General features: G+C 37.4%; 2 protein-coding genes across 2 annotated transcripts; both read right to left on the bottom strand.

Moving 5' to 3' along the window:
- Positions 1-1,914: 1,914 nt before the first annotated feature.
- On the bottom strand, positions 1,915-7,383 carry LOC105569279 (protein yellow-like). The gene is made up of 6 exons (XM_012025624.1): positions 6,711-7,383; positions 5,911-6,131; positions 4,978-5,159; positions 3,162-3,628; positions 2,735-2,978; positions 1,915-2,310 (listed from the first exon to the last, which is right to left on the bottom strand). Exons 2-6 carry the CDS (start codon positions 6,125-6,127, stop codon positions 2,101-2,103), a joined length of 1,320 nt encoding a protein of 439 aa, XP_011881014.1. The 5' UTR covers positions 6,128-6,131; positions 6,711-7,383; the 3' UTR covers positions 1,915-2,100.
- Positions 7,384-10,058: 2,675 nt separating this feature from the next.
- LOC105569307 (protein yellow) lies at positions 10,059-13,966 on the bottom strand. Its single transcript, XM_012025662.1, has 6 exons — positions 13,962-13,966; positions 13,176-13,668; positions 12,186-12,288; positions 11,600-11,688; positions 11,153-11,445; positions 10,059-10,472 (listed from the first exon to the last, which is right to left on the bottom strand). Exons 1-6 carry the CDS (start codon positions 13,964-13,966, stop codon positions 10,214-10,216), a joined length of 1,242 nt encoding a protein of 413 aa, XP_011881052.1. The 3' UTR covers positions 10,059-10,213.
- Between the last annotated feature and the right edge of the window lie 3,345 nt (positions 13,967-17,311).

The following is a 17,311-nucleotide window of genomic DNA, read 5'->3' as shown; positions in this document are numbered from 1 at the left end:
CTAATCTGATTTCTAACTCGCCATGCATTTACCACGCTCACTATGCATGTAATACGTTTCCTTAAGACTGCTTGTCAATCTGTATGGACACAGTCACTGCCCAGTATAGGCCGTCATTAACTCGCAAATTTTTTGATTCTTACTTGTTTCGCCTTAAGAAACTTTCCCTTGAAAACTCAATATCATTACCCGAACAGTTAGAGTTTTAAATTAACCATTGAGTGTAATTAGTAATAGAGTGTTACTGCACGTCACAAACATCTCGCAAAGCGAGATACTTGAATTTTCCTAACGATTTCGGTATCTTTTTACCGTTTGAATGTCTTTTAAACTTTTATAGTAATTACGAATTGAGCATATTTTCTATGCATTTCATTAATTCAACAGTTTCCTAACTGCGAGTCAGTTGTAGATAAGAGACGAGAAATTATCTACTATTTTCAAACTAACCAAGTTATATTTGTTGAGCAGGTTACAAATGTTCTGGTAGGTACAGTTCTAGGTGGACAAATCAGAGAATAAAATACCATTCAATGATATGATTACGGTTAGGAATTACATCCTGTATGGTTTAGTGGAGGTACTTTAATTCGCAAATTTTTCAAATCAGTAATCTCGACACGTTATGGAAAGACACAAGCCTCAAATAGAAAATGCATTTCCATGTTTCGTCATTTCCGAGATACCATCTAGGAATTGGAAACTTTCGCCCTTGATGGTGTAATTCGTGACTTGGTTGGATCACGAAGGAATATCGTGGACTCGAGTCGCCAGATTTCCGTGCTGTCGTTATCGTAAATTACGAGTCGGTATCCTGCGACAACTATCTTGGTGTGAGTACACCTGAAAAGGAAAATTAAAATTTTGCAAGATTGAAGCAACGTCGTGTAAATTTAGTTTTCTGTCTTGTTTTCAAATTACGAAATAAACGAGTTATGTAAAGCCAGCTGCTCCCTCCCCTTCTCTCTATCGCTGTTTTCCCCTCTCTCTCTCTCTCTCTACAATGCGCAATATGATAATTACTTTTTAAATTATTTTTGTTTTAGCATTTCATCTACTGTTTCTGTACGGGATATTTTCATTTTTAATTCCACTCTACATTTACAAGTGTCATTGTAACCAATGAAAAATTTGCAACTAATTAATGTTGAAACCATATTCTTTTTTTTTCAAGTAAATTATTTATTTTATAATATTACAGTTATAATTATAATCATCATTATTAATGACTTTAATAAATATTTTGTAACCAATAAACTTAAAATTTTATCGGTATTTTATAATTCAGAAATATATGTATAATCTAAAAATATTACCGAAATTACGATAAAAGAGTCGAAATAAATGTGTACACTTTGAAAAAGCAAATATTTCTAAAGAATTATTAACAATTAGAAAAGTGGGTAAAATTTTCGGTAAATTCCTATTTGTCATAATACTTTTGTGAAATAATGGTATTGCTAGCTTCAGAATACATTCACAGTTATTTTATTATATAATAAAGGATTTGTAAATATTATTTCTTAACAATAATATAGTAATAATGCGTACATTGCTCAGGGATATACATGAAATTAAAAATGCACGCGTATTTCGATACTTATTGTCTATTATTGTGAGTAAAATTAAAGAAAATATTTATTATACTAGGAACGGTAGTATCTTGTCTACTGTTTATTTCCGATGAGCATCAGAAGAAAGTATGGTACACGGTAAAGCTTGACTGGCACCACGAGTAGCTTCATGGCTCCTTGAGCTGATATATTTTACAATGATACACAAAATCTTGAGGATATTACGGAGGGGGGAGCAGTTCGTTGTTCGCATCGGGAGTATCAAGGTACGTGCAGTATCGCGCGTTCTTCAGCTATGATCAATAAAGAAAGTGTAATCGACTGGTCTGTGACTATGGAACGACCTCACGATCCAAGGGAAGTAGGTTGGTCTGGTAAAAATTGTTGGGAATGAATACGATGGCGGGATGAAGGTTGAAGGTGGGGAGCGGTGGTACTGCGAGAAGAAATTCGGATACTTGTGCCACCGGACAGACGTCACCGCCTGAAAATGCGAATCGTCGAACTCCCCGTGGTGCCACGATCTTCACTTGGCGAACATCGGCTTCCCGTAGTTGCGATCGCGGTCAAGGTTGAGACGCGCACCGTTACACTTGGTACCACGGATCAACTCGTCCACGTAACCGGCCTGTATCCGAAAGTTCGTCTCGTTCGTGCTCATAGTCGCGGTCATGAATTTTTGGAACGACGATGTGAGAATCCACAGCTCTTGACGGCCGTTTTTCGCAGTGATGATCTGCAATAAGTTCGATTATGGTGTTGATTGTACTACTGTAAATTTTGGAACAGAGAAAGTATCGTTAAAAAATCGTTGCTCGACTACTTTTAAGGCCTGCGTTCATGACGAAGCTAGAACTTGCTCCAAGTTCAAACACAGGCCTTTAGAAAGGAGAATATTTGATAGGTGCGTTTCCTTGAAGAGCACTAGAATTATAAAAGAAATTGCGCTGTCTACGAAAACGCGAATGTGTAATTAAATACAGCACACTTCTAAGCAGGGTCGCGAAGGAGAAACGAATTCGACCACTTGGTTAACGAGGGAAAGCGGGGATCGACCCTGAGCATAATTCCATCCCTTACTAAAACATTTCCACACATAGTAGATATCAATAATATTTTATCTTCATCATTTTCTTATTGAAAATGGCCAGTCATCGTACCTTTGAACCAGACGGGAATTGCAGTGTTTCGGGATTGACCATAACGATTTCTGTATTGGTGCCACCGTATTCAGGATATTTGATACTGTTCCAACATCCCAAAGCGAGATCTGACAAAAGGCCGAAGAAGAGAACCCCGTTCTGATCCATGGCTTGAGCGGCCGACTGCGATGACCTTTCCATAGCGAATGGACGGAACGCCCTTGGCGCAGAGTCGGAGTGATCTTGAAAGAGGCTGTAATTCCTAGGTAATAATGAATACTCAATTAAAATAACATGTGATTTACCGGGCTGTATAGAGAACATTTCTTGGAAATTTTACTTAAAAACTTTTATATTTTTATTAAAACCTGTAGTGGTTAAAATTAATTTTGATTTCCTTAACAAACACGCGTCTAATAAAATAAGGTGGTTTTTGTTTTCTTACCTGATGACAGAAGTGGGTACCCAGCTTTCGACTCTGCTAGCCAAAGAGTGGAAGTACAAGATCCTGTCGCCGTCCTGCTTCACGGGACTCAAGGCAAGTCCCAAAATGCCATCCATGAGATCGAAGGTGTCTCCCTTGATGTGGAACGTGCCGTGGGCTGGATAGGGGTAAAACAGATTGTTGGTGATCCTCCATGAGCGGGAGTGGCGATGATCGTAGACGAGCAATCCGTATCCAGTCACGTCGGCGATGTAGACGAATGTGTCGTGACATCTGTCGCCGGTGTCGCGGATGTCGACCGCGATCGTCACGAACAGGGAATCATCCTTGAATTGGTCTTTAGGAAACTTGTACTGGCTGAGGATCTTATTCGTTCGCAGCGAGAACGACAGCAATTGAGGAGTACAGATCTGCCGTTCCTCGAGTTTGCCGGTGTCGATGACCCACAACCTGTCGCACGAGTCCACCTGCGATCATATCTTGCTCTGTTTGTACTTTTCGTTACTTGCTTCTTAGTGAGAATTATATTAATTATATTGCTTGTAATATTATATCCTTCAAGGTAAATTTCAATAAGCAGTTCTAGTTTGCTTTCGCTTCGCAAAGATAACATTTCTTGGATTTCTGTCTGCATGCATAAAGATTCTGCACGTTCATGCTTAGCATGAAAATGGTAACACCATTGTAAATGAAGCAAGCGCGAGGCATGATAACAGCGGTAAAAATACTTTATATGCTACCATGTTCCTTCTCGGAAAATGCAACAACGTAACAATTTTTGCCATAAGATGATACTTTCTAATGTTCGTACTCGAAATTTTAGAAATAATTTTTTTCGAAAACTGGACAACTAATAAAAGACTTATTCCACATTTTGCACTTACAATGTAACACTTATTTTACTTATTAACATTATATATTTTGTATTAGACCCACTGATAAATTACATAGTAAGCATTACTTACTATATATCTTTTTGTAGCATCATCACCATGGTATAGCATGCTATCAATTATTATTTCAATAATTAATTATAAGCATTTAATATACTAATAATTAATTAGTTTATAAAATTATTTTTCAAACTATTCTGATAACCCAACATACTATATACTTATTTTCAGATCTTGCCAAATTTTTTTCTATTTCAAAGAAACATTATTTGTTATGAGTATTTTATTTAAGCTTATATGCTTCAGCCTCAATAAACACGGAATATCAGCGAAGAGCATTGTTCCGGATCGTGCGCATTGTATGTACATAATGATAAGGTGGTTGTCTCACTGGTGGACACTGCAATCTCATCATGAGGAAGATATCGGAAAGCGTGCTTCCTGCATTATTGTGGTCAATGTTAGCAATTACGATAATTTATATTGTGTCCTTTATGAGAATTTCCGCGTATACGCTGCACGTTTGATTTGTTATCTGAGTTTTTTTAATAGTAATGAAGGCGTCATTTCCATATAGTCACGCGACGTGTGCTTATCTCTGAATAAGCGAGGTGCGATTTCCGATAATAAGATAATAAGATTCCCAACTTTAAGAGTTATAGATCCGGTTGATACGGTGGTCGTAAATAAAATGAAAGATATATACGTACTTTGACACAACTTACCGATTCTCTTCACGTTACGGTTGTATCGATATCGCAAAAATGGAGTAAAATACATTAAATGAAAAATTTCTAATTACAAACTGCTACAAAATATCGCATAATCAACTAATGCGATATTATATTATTGAGTAGGACATTTTTGCGACACAGCGACAGATTATTAAACACGATTGAAAAGTAGAATTTTCTGGTCATTACCTGCACTCTGAACACACTGGTGATCGCGTCACAGTGCCCCAATCTGTTCCACTCCCAGCTTGGATAAGGTGCAATTATCGGATTTCCCTCAGGAGAAACATTGTTCGTGACGTAACCGAGAGTGACCGGAACCCCGTTTTGAATCCTCGGAATCGTAATGAAGACCATAGACCCATGTTTAGCTACGCATTCATTAAACCGTTAAGTGAGACGATTTAAAGTAGCCAATTTGTCAAACGATTAGTCAGGCTTGTCTGATCATATAATCGTGAGTTGAAAGGATTTTAATGAGATTATTTTCAGTAATGGAGAAGAATTTATGCAATGTCTGTGTTTTAGTCAAAATTGCTTATTTTTTGCACTCGTTCCTAATAATATACACTCTAGTTCTCGTTAGATACTACATATGTTATTTTTCTTTACTTTTTACATCTTTTGAAAATAATAACGTTGAAAGATCGAAAACTGCACTTTTTACTGACACTCTTATTAATTATCCACCAGACGGTTTAATAATATGTACAACAATATGAAAATGATTATTCTTACGTAAATGAATTTAAAAATTATGCAAACATGTTATCGCAAAACAATTTTATTACTTAAGCAGTGTCGTTGCTTAAAATGCATAAATAGTGAAAAAACGTGAAGCATGCCAGCATGAATTGTTAGATCACGATCGGTCCATTACGCGATCGCTTAAATCTCCATTGTGAGCTGCAATTATACAAATAATATAATTTTCCAAGTAACAATTAACTCGATTTTATCAAGTAAGAGAGTAACAAGTCTTTATAATCACATTTATGTGATTTACATGGGCGGAATATTAAATTAGTAATCGAGTGTAAAGTCGAGCAAAATAATGTGTCACTATGAACGATTTGGAACTTTAAGCGTATTTGAAGTAAAGTAAGAAATTGTGTTGAAAACCTTTGTGATAGAAATCCACGTCGATCGGTACCGATGCACCAGGAATAAAACGGCCTTCTTGAATAGCAAGGTGTCTCGCATGCTCATTTGGGAAGGCAAATTCCAAAGCCTTCCAGGAATATATACTCTTCAATTTCTCGATGCTGCCACATCTTTCCAAAAGCAGGAACGGTATAATTAAACGGTACAATAACCGGGCCAGTTTACGCTTCATCATGATTCTGTAAAAAAAGTTTCATTTTAATTTATCTTTTGAGAAAAGAGAAGATAACGGTTTATCTACAGTAAATTGGTTCTTCTTGAGTACATTTTTTCAGTAATACATTTATTAAATATATTAATTATTTTCAAACATTTTCTCTTGCAAAAGCACTTGTAAAATGTTATTAGAAATTTCTTTTAACTTGTCAATTAATTAAAAAGTTTCTGTATCTCAAGTGCGTCGTTGGAGATTTGGAAACAACATTAATCGAGAATTAAATGTCAGATGTCGAGTGTGTCTATATATGCTCCAAGTACGAGCTATTGGTGTTATAAATTAGTTATTGCACTTTCTAACCTTATGGACTTTCACCGTGGAAATTGCATGACAAAATTTGATAAAGAAAATAATTAAATATGGGAAAGTGAACGTGAATGTTTTATTGAACTTATCTACAAGCATTCCCAAAAATATATCTCGAAACTTTTATTTAACTTTCGTTGACGTTAATGTTTTTATGCGTCATTGAAAAGATACAGAAAAGTTGAAAACAGTCTTTGTGTGAAATCATCCAGTTGCAAATTTACAGTAACTTTACCTGTCTGACGCCACTTTATCTTCAGTGAGGAATTGGTTGATTTTTGGACTGCACTTGCTCGTGGTACTCGTAATCAGTGAATGACACGACGCAGTTTTACACGCGTTTGCTCGTTTTCAAATTCGACGGCGGAGTACCGACTCGCAACCGACGTTCTTGCTCGATCTTTCGTAAATACGAGTATCGTTAAAGAGGCAGCCGGCCTTTTTTCCTTCTTTCCTCGGCACTTTCACTGTCACGGATAGAGAAGTTCGGAGGCAGTAGTTATGCTCGCTAGCGTAAACGATTAATATTAAAGAAAAGGCATTTCTCTTATTATCCTTTTGTTTCGAGCGTTAATACTCCAATTTCGTCATCATCAAGGACATCCTTCCTTTATCTTGTTCGTAATTTTCTCTTCTCGTGAGATATATCCGCAGCGTCGTATGCTGTAACACTCGACGTGCAGCCAGCACGACACTCTCTAGCGTCGCTCTACTCCTTTCGCGCCGATGATTGATCAATGTTGTTTCAATGCGAACGATAATTCGGGAGGACAAGAGATGTCCTGGCCTCACGCTCCGAACTACGAGACGACCAAGAGACAACTGCGAGATTTCTCAAGGTGGCGCGTAACTTTTCACGCGTTCTCGTCTGCACATCTCCGCTCCACCGGAACAGAAACGTCAAAGGGAGGTGGTTGCTTAGCCGGCTGTCTTGTCGAAGATAAGATTGCTGTTTGAGGTCATGTGAGTGAAGTGTGCGCAAGTGTTTTGCTTCTGCATAAATTACTCACGCGAGCGGAAAAATCGGCAACCAATGACGAAAGTGACTAGGGCTGTATTTTTTAACAGAAAAGTAAGTCTATTGCGCATGCAATTATTTGTGTAGTATACTTGTGTTACTGCGGTGAAAAACCGTGAAAACGATTATCGACTATAATTGGCCACTTGGATGCAACTTCTCGACTGCATTTTACGCGGATACAAAAACATTCGTTAATTCCGGTTCTGCCGCCATTTTAAATTTGTAAGCTGCCAGAATTAATCTCTAAATACTGCGACTGTTGTATATACGAAGCTATTAATTTTATCTCATGAATCTTTAATACGTAATATAAAAGGAAATAAATCACAGGTTCTTTTGATAGGCACAATTTCGAATTTTTCGTTTACCTGTAAATTTGTGACGTTTAATACGCACAAATAAACTTGTAATTAAATTTTGTCAAGTTATACGTTGGTACTTTATATACGTTGACATAGAATCTTTATTTAATGGATGTAATAACAGTCGATATTTCGACAACGTAACATGTCTTTCAGTCGCTGCTAAAAGAGTTGCACCTTTTTGATGAAGAGACGCTATTTCGGTATTGCTTTATTATCTTGTTTTATTATCACTCGGATCTGCCGGCATTTTAACAGGTTTGAATAGAAAGGATGATGAGGCAAACAGTGATGTCACCCGAGTAATGGATACCAGTATTCTGCATAAACGTTTTTTTCCAGCGTGACTTGTCGGCGCTTTTTGAAATCAATAGGGAAGTGTGTAGGAAACATCTGTATATACAATATACAATAGATATCAGCATATATGTACATACGTATACGTACGTATATTTTGCGTCTTAGCCATTTGCATTTAACTCGTTGATCATTGTGGGAGATTCTGACACGTAATCCTGGCAATTATCTATCTATTCTATCTTGTTCTTCGTTAAAAACGAACGAATAATTTCCCAAGGCAATTTCCGAAATGAAATGACGCATGTGAAAATAATAGACAATTATTAGTGATCTTACCACGTGCGTACATGTAATAGCCATTACGCGTAAAGTGTATAGAAAAAAACACATATTTCATATTTTAAATATGTATGGGAGATACAAGTTATTAGCCGAGTATATTGAGAGAAGTTGTATATAAAATATATACAGTATTTTTCAGTGCGCTCTATGTGCAGAGGCGATGAGGGAGGAAAATCGATTTGTGTAAGAAAATATAGGTGGCTCTATTTTAAAGCACGATGTTTCTTTGAACAATCGAGCAATTCCGCTTGTCGCACAAAGGATTCAAATTAATTTCAAAGCAACAGCAAGCGACTTAATCTTTGTCCATAGGTTTTCGAGAGGAAATAAATTGCAACGTAACTTTAAACCACCATAGATCACATCATGTATAACGTATATAATTGATTGTAAAATTATTGCATTTAAATGTGTAATTGCAAATGTATAATTTATTTAGGGAATAAATGGCAGCAAAGCGTCAACTTAATTTAATTTACTATGTCGTTATAAAAGTGTTGGAAAATAACTAATTAATTACACATTGCGTGTGTAATAGGACACGACCTTTCGCGAGCATGACTTTCACTGCGTTTTCAGGGAATAGATGTTACATTTGTTAATTACATCCCGATCTCTCGTTTATCGTTTCGACATTCACACGTTGCCATATTTTAAAGAAACAGGTTCGACGCTTCTTTTTAATTTAAAGATAGTTAAAAATAGACGCGCGGTGTATCAGATAGGTTTGTAAGTCTACGTAAAAATTTTATTTTACTTCTCTTTGAACTATTTTATTTGTCATTTTGATTTTACTTTCTTGTGACAATTGATATTTATGTGTAAATATAGTATTTATATAAATTTTATATGCAGTTGTTTAGTAGGTCAGAAAAGTGTTGAAAATATTTATATTAAAGTATCGCAAGACAACGAAGATAAATTTTTAAGCATATTGAACATTAGGCTGTAACTGCGAAAGAATGCGAATGCCGATATTACGTACAAAAGAATTTGCAAGCTTAGCAATATTGAATTAAACCTAGTTTTCCGATGAATTCTCGAGCAATTCTTAAGTAAGTGATACTTGAGTAAAAGTAGTATGTTTCACGCACATTCTACGTGAAACTAATATATAATAAAATTGTTTAAAATATATTCATTACAGGAAATGATATAATCTAATGTTATTACACACCCCAAGATTTTTGTCGTATATATTTTTAAGAGAAAACTGATTTCGACAAAATAATCTTTCATTTCCTATTTTTCTTAAGATACTGAAAAAAACACAAATAATAAATTAAAATATCTTAAACTGATTATAATTTTGATAGTTGTCGAATTTATATATTACAATAATTGATAGAGCATTATGTATAATTAACATTTTTGTCATATCGAATGTTTTAAGTTCGAAATATTGTAATATAAAGAATAAATAAGTTTCACAGTTTTGTAATACGTATAAACATATTGCAAAAGAAAAGAATTAATATTAGAAATGTAAGTATAGAATTTTTTACAATAATTGTAATTGTTTCATGTTAGATATAAAAATTTTATTTATACTGTATTTTCTCTTTTGGTAGATTTTTTGAATTGCATTTTTATCATAAAATTTGCTTCCAGAATGAAATGTCATTAATTTTCTACATTGCATACTATTGCAATTTTCTACGATTCTTGCAATCTCTACAATCTTTTAATAGTACAGTTTGGTGATATTTTTTGTTAGAATCCTAAAGTATTATTGTAGGAATTTAACGAATAATATGAGTCAATCTGCTGATTAAAATTGAAAGGAGCCGAACTTAATTCTTGATTATCTTCCTTGATTCTCATAATACGGATGTTCATCTGACGAGTATCAACCTGTCTCAAAAAGAACTTGTGGAATCTTGATGACATTACCCAAAAATTACCGTTGTCATATCTTGCCCATAAAATCTCGGCAGTAAACTGCAATTTTTCTGGACTGTAGGCAAGTATCCTGGAAAAAGAAATTATGAGAAATAGCAAAATTATAAATATGTAAGTATAACTGTATGTAAAAAATATTATAAAATTATAGTCTATGCATAGAATTGACTATTCTCTAATCAACTTTAATATTCAACAAATCTGTTAATCGTATGTGATAGTTGTAAGCATATTTTTTACAAACTAAGATACTATTAAAAAACGGATACGAAAAGATGAGGATAAGGAAATGAAACGTTTGCAAGTCTTTCTCTTTGATAATAAAAAGTGTAGAGGAAATTTCTCCGCGATTAAAAGCGACAAACGCCATAGCAAATGTGTTTCCCTTATGGGGATTCCTAACACCTCGACGCTGAGAAGAAATTCAGATAGGATTGACGTGTAAGGTGCATTCACTCGGCTCAGCCATAGCCAGCTTGTTGCGGCCGTTTGATTAAAGCGGAACCGGTTTGCGTGACACAGTATGCAACTGCTTGAGAATTCTTATGTTGTTTTTCCAATTATAACTTTGTTATGTAACATTATTTTATAATAATACACATATCAATGTGTAGAATAAAGAGGGGGGAAAAAGTTTCTTAATAAACATTAAACCGGCAAATCCATTCATGTAATACATTGTAACGTTATGTATGGCGAATTCTTGAAATAATGTAATAGATTGTGCTTATAAATATATGTATTTTGTACCTCTGCTGATTCGTTTGCGGTTGCCACGACGCGACCGCGGTCTCGGTAAAGGGGGCGAACAAAATCGTGTCATCCCGAGGATCGACGGCCAGTGCCAGACCTTGACTCGACTTTCTGCCGACCAAGGTTACAGGTAACTGTTGACCGAAAGGTAGAGGCCCTGCTTGCAGAGCCGAAGTGGGCACGCTAAAGATACGATCGGTTGCTAGAGGTTGATAGTAGACGGTCCCGGATCTTGGTGAAAATGTTATTCCCACTACGCCGTCTAAGAACTCGAAAGTGTCGCTTCCGATCTAGAGGAATGCCCATTTAATACAGAACAAGATATATTATATAAAATTGGAGAAAATTATGTGTGTGTTAAATATCAATTTAAGTATTATTCTACTAATCTACTAGTTATCTGATATTTTTCTAGATTTTAGGATATGAAACTCTTATGCTTACTTTGTACAATGCGTGGTCTGGGTTAGGAAACATGGACGCATGAACGACCCGCCAACTTCTATCTGTAGCGCCGTCGAAGATAAGAATTCCTAGGAAAACACACACCTGGTTAATTCTTTACTGACAATAACATTTGGGAACTATAATGGAAAAATAATTTCAATTCAAACAACTCCATGTTTAAACTTATAGCTCACAAACAATGGAATAAATGTTTTAAAACTCAAATAAAACATTTAAACAAACATATTATCTTCACCAGGGAATTCATTCTCTGAATTCATTTGTATAACATATATAAGTATTTTCATACAGCATCTTCATATTCAAGAGAGGTATTTCACTTTTTCTGACTCGCATTCTCTTGTACAATTGTATTTCGATAATAGCGAGGTAAAACACATTTATATCGGTTACGAGGGCCCCGATTATTTAACTGAGAAATTTCCTGTATTATTAAAAATGCCAGATATGGTGAAGAAAACACACAAGTTTTTGTCAACTAAGAAAGTCAATAAAAACCTGAGATATGACATAACACTTGTAAAATGTCTTTAATTAACAAGCTAATTAAAAATTGTGTAACCTGGACCGAGAGTGTCAGTCATGTAGAGAAACACGTCATCGCAGGTTTTCGCCGATACTTGGTCGATAACAACGTTAGTTAGTAAAGAATCCGGTCTCAGCACCTAAACAACAAGAAAAAGAAACACCCAACAATTGCTTGGAACAATTACTTTTATGTAATCCTACGCAAAAATATGCAACTTGTTTTTCAAGTTAGATATATCAGCGAACGATCACTGTCTCCATGCTCGTATGCCATGTTTCTAGCGACACGTAAAGTATAATCTACAATGTGCTCTCTACTTTTAGCAATTTGCTTTTAGCAATTATGCAAATAAAATTCTGATGTGAAGTCACAGAAGTAAGAAACGATATGAGAGACGGATGTTAGTGTCTAAACGATTTTAATTTTTAAATTTGCGAAAAATTGACCAGTCCAGCGAGAGGAAGGTCGAGGTATCATTTATCACTTGGTGTCTGTGACGTTATACATCGTATCATCGTTGTCGACAAATTTTTTAAGCGTTTTGACTTGCTTCTACAAAACAGAATATTTCTAGACCCAAAGAGCATATTCAGTAAATCAGGCTTAAGTCTTGCTAGCCACATAGTGACACAAAATTACACATAAAACCGGTTTTTGATTATTCCATAGTTATAAATTTAATCCATCGCAACGATCATTTGCAAACGATTTCCTCACATTGCACGTTCTCCTTTCATTACTGACTTTTAATAACATATCTTACATAAAGTAAACAGGCGTGTTAGAAATTTTCCATATCGATTAATAAGATAAATAATTTTGCCGCAAATGATTTTAAAAAGAAAAGAATAGTTCTCGCGAGTGTTGTATCCTCTTCTAAGTGACGCTTCCTGGCCTACATAAGTTTGTCTTCGAGACATATTTCTTTATGTGACGTTTAAGATGCGCCACTCACAAAACTGGATCCTTCACCGATGCGTCCACTCTGTTCATTTTAACACGCAAGAACGTCGCTCTGCTCACCTCACGCGGAAAAGTGACGTGACGAACCACCTGATCGGTTTTTAGGTCGAACACCACAACTTTCGGCGGGCAAACGGGCATGAAATCGTCAACCGATGTCACAACACCGGCGTCGACGACCCATAGCCGGTCGCACCTGTCCATTCTGGTGCGATACACAGAGATCAACCTGCTGCAGTTGATCTCTCCTTTCCCGGCACCATGCCAGTCCCAAGAGGGATACGCCTGAAGCTGCGGACTGCTTCCCAGCGGCACCTTCCTGGGGAAGAAGCTCAGGGTGGCCGGCACACCTGCGCGTAATCTGGGCGTGCTGACAAAGATTCTGTCCCAGGCTACTTCGATACCGGTCATCACTATATTCTCCGGTTGGTATTGAAAGCCGCGCTCGTTCGGCAGCGCGAATTCCAGCAGAGACCATTGCGCCACGGTCTCCAACGTTCCCGCCCTCGTCCTGATGCACAGCAGCGACAGGATCGTCGTGAAGAATATGTGTCTGAGAACGAAAAGAAAAATGAAGAAACTGGCAGTTTAATTGAAATAAACACTCGAGTTATCCTTAAAATAATTACGTGTCCGCGAAAGGCGGAGCGATATCTCAGCAATACTTTTCCCGTAGCAGATTGATGTTACCAAATTTAAGATGCAAATTAAGTTTTGACACGTAAAATTTATCCCGAAAAACTCGGATTGTCGAACACGACTTGGATTGCAAGCGTGAAAATAAAACAAGACCTCGATCACGAGAGTGAAATTATTCTGTTTACCGTTCTTGTATCCGTTACCCACCTCATGTTGCAAGGCTAAAGGCTAAAATACGGTAAATCGGAGGCTTCGGCCGCACTGCTTCAATCACACGCGCGAGGAGTGAACGGTAACAATATATAATCGAATACAGCCAGAGCGCGCGGTAGCAGCTGTAGCGAGAAGTATGCGGTACCGTACGGGTGTGTACCACAAGTTCTACCGACCGAACACCGACTGATCCAATTTTCTAGGCATCGGCTGGTTGGAACTTGTTGCCTCCTTAAGAGAGTAACAGGGTACCACAACTCGAATGCATTGTGTAACGAGACGCGTATATACTTTTACTTGTACGCACAATTGTACTCTCTATCGAGGGGCAGCGCGCCTACACCGATCAAGCCATTCCGGGAGTTTAATGGCCAGTCTCGTGCAAATCTCCTCTTGCAAGGCGGCGAGGAAAGTGGCTCGTGACTGGCTTACCCGCAGCATCCACGCCCTCGTATTTCTTTAACTTCCGTAAGTGAAAAGTCAATACTTTCGTGACACCATAGCAAAGTCGGAGATTCTTTCAAAGTATTTCACGCGGTTATAGACATGGTGCGAAGACAATACTGCGATCATCAAACTTTACTTGTCCGGTTTCGATGACTTTTCCATATAATATAATAAAAATTCAAATGTTCTTCCGAAAACAGCTGTGCATATGCGAAAGAACCTCCCTCGCAACGCAACGCGATTATCGATGATCGACTTCATCACTAGTGACGTCGGTGTATTACGAAATACCATAAAAAATAGCATAAAATGGCACTTGGTGCTCGTACTATAGAATTATAACGCGTATGTAGACGTCCTTGGCAGATCTCGATCGAAAGTGCCCGGAACTAATGACCGCGCCCATTATTAATTTACGTTTCGGGCATGTAAGAGACAATGCCGGACACACAATAGGGAGCAAAGGACGAACAATCTCGATCGTGACTAATGTTTCGTAATCTGTTTCTCTCGGACTAATTTATGTCTGCTCGCCTCGTGACGAATGTACATGCTCATTAGAGTCAAGGTGGCGCGATTCTACGAACGAAATTGCTGAAATCGGCGATCGTACGCCCGCGGGAATGATCGAAACGATTGGAATGCATGCCGCTCAAAATCTCCCCTGTCTCTGTAGCAAACTTGTACTTTCCATATTTTGGGAAAAATATCGAGATATTTGCAAGCCGTCTTTTTACGAGTGTTTACAACCGTTCTTTTGTCAATTTTCCATTTGGTATCGTTGTCGAGTGAGTTTTGTGCATTGATTCCGGATGCCAAGCTCTATATCTGGTCGATAAATCACTTTCTCTCCGTGCAGCAGAGCTCTTGAGCATGCATACCCGCCTAGCCTATTCTTTGTACTCTTAGGCTCGGAATGTAAATACATATTCTTCTCGAAACATGACGTACGAATTTACCGTCTGTATAATATGAAACGCGCCTGAAATATTATGTATTACAAAACTTGTTAATTTTCTTATACCAACTTTCTGCGGCATTTCAACTGATTAAAAAGCTCGTCGGCGTCAACTTTCGCCAACAAAACGCGCAAATATTTATAGAATATTTGCATCAAATATTGTGAAATTAATCATGTTTGCACTCCAGAAGAATATTCATACAACTATGTGTGCTATCTGGGTAACAATTACTTAACTGGAGATTTTTCAGCGCGGCGCATTGCAAGGATAGGGAACCGAGGTAGACGGAATAACACGGTAGTGCCGAGCCTACGGTTTGCAACGTGTCTTTCGTTAGATTTTTCAACGTTGCTCAACATCTCTCGTGTGGAACACTATGGGAAATACACCATAGGAACGATCACGACTGCCCACCGTTCCCACGACGAAGCGGAAGCTAGTTCGACCCGCAACGGCGGCTTGGATCGACAAGCGAATTCTCAGCAGCTGTCGCGGGGACAGGAACGAGTGAGATCTTTTTTTAGGGGACGTGTATTATACGAGTAGCTGTCTGGTGTGATAACGTCGCGCCATGGCACGAGTTCCATAAATCACACAAAACACGACCGACAAGCGGAAAGGAACTCGAGTTCTGTATCATCAGTAATTTTGCAATTTTTCGATCCGTTAAATGGTTTTATAGGCAAATAATGAATACACACACTTTTTCTTTACTCTGATAATGAATATAGAATAAATATCGAATCATCATTCCGCATTTATCGACAATTCCCAATTCTTTTTTCAATAAAAATGTAAGAAGCCAGGCAAGAAAATTAATATTTTTTTACGTGCACAAATTCATGTGGGAAGGCATCAGTGATTCCTAGTGTACGTACGTACACGTAAGTACATAAATGTCAATCGCTTGTGCTTATGCCAACTAGATGCCATCGATAGCAGGTTATATAATTACAGTTTGCGGGAACGCGGTGATTAACATTTACGACAGACATCGTACATTTTTACCGCCTTAACCAATCGTAATAAACTTAATTGCAAGTATACACGACTTTGTAGGCGCAATTGCATGTTTAAGAAATAAATCGTAAAGTAGCACGAAAAACGATAGTTAAATCTTTCTCTCGTTGAATCGCATAAGGTCTACAATAATTTTCTCGCTAGCGACGTTTTGCACCATCGTCCGATTGGACATTATAGTCGCAAGTCTAATTTCGACTATCTCGAGGCTTGACACACTTTCCGTGCAATATCGTCTGCATATAATTTGCGTTTATAATGCGCTCGTTAATTTTAGCGAGTCACGCAGATTGTATTATAAACAGTTGATCGCGCGGATTATCAGAGATCAGATGACGCGGAATTAAGAAATCATTTAATTCGTAATCGGATACAGTTGGACTTTCATAGTCGGTTATCGTTTAAAATCAGGAAGATAATCTGATCTCAAGTATCAGTTTTCATTGAAAGTTCCGATATATCACATGGCTTCTGGTTCAATGTCCGAATGCTGGTGCATAAAAAGAAAAAGAAACGAGGGTAAAAATGATCATTCGATATTCCATGTGAAAAGCTGTTCGTGAATTGGACACGGGAATTCGAAAGGAAAACCGATGCCGTGTTAAGAAGCAAACACACTCTTCGTCCTCGGTACGAGCTATTAATTTATGCCGAGCACGTGCGTTCCTTCACAAAGGAAAACGAGAAGTAGAGAACAGGTAGAACGTAAGAAAAGGTGTTAATGGCGAATTGGCATGTCGGCCTGGGTATAGAAAACACGCGATGTGATTAACTTTTTCACGCACAACGCGCAATTCGCAGGCGTTTCTTTTTTTCCCCTTCAAGCCAACGAAACTTGTTGCACATAATTTTGTAATTTTGATCAAAGTGGAGATAAAGCGAGCTTCAATCTGTAGAAAAAAATTTGTAAAATTC

Source organism: Vollenhovia emeryi, unplaced genomic scaffold (genome assembly GCF_000949405.1).
Source record: "Vollenhovia emeryi isolate VEMERY1.0 unplaced genomic scaffold, V.emery_V1.0 DF939125.1, whole genome shotgun sequence".
NCBI classification, from domain to species: Eukaryota; Metazoa; Arthropoda; class Insecta; order Hymenoptera; family Formicidae; genus Vollenhovia; species Vollenhovia emeryi.
The sequence above is the reverse complement of the archived record's forward strand: the minus strand, read 5'-3'. Positions and strand labels throughout refer to the sequence as shown.

Coding starts and splice junctions, on each gene's coding strand:
- LOC105569279 (XM_012025624.1), bottom strand. CDS start 6,127: ATGATGAAGCGTAAACTGGCCCGGTTATTGTACCGTTTAATTATACCG. Junction 3,629..4,977: donor CCAGTGTGTTCAGAGTGCAG/GTAATGACCAGA, acceptor ATATGATCGCAG/GTGGACTCGTGCGACAGGTT. Junction 2,979..3,161: donor GTACCCACTTCTGTCATCAG/GTAAGAAAACAA, acceptor ATTATTACCTAG/GAATTACAGCCTCTTTCAAG.
- LOC105569307 (XM_012025662.1), bottom strand. Junction 11,689..12,185: donor GACTGACACTCTCGGTCCAG/GTTACACAATTT, acceptor GTGTTTTCCTAG/GAATTCTTATCTTCGACGGC. Junction 10,473..11,152: donor CCGCAAACGAATCAGCAGAG/GTACAAAATACA, acceptor TTCTTTTTCCAG/GATACTTGCCTACAGTCCAG.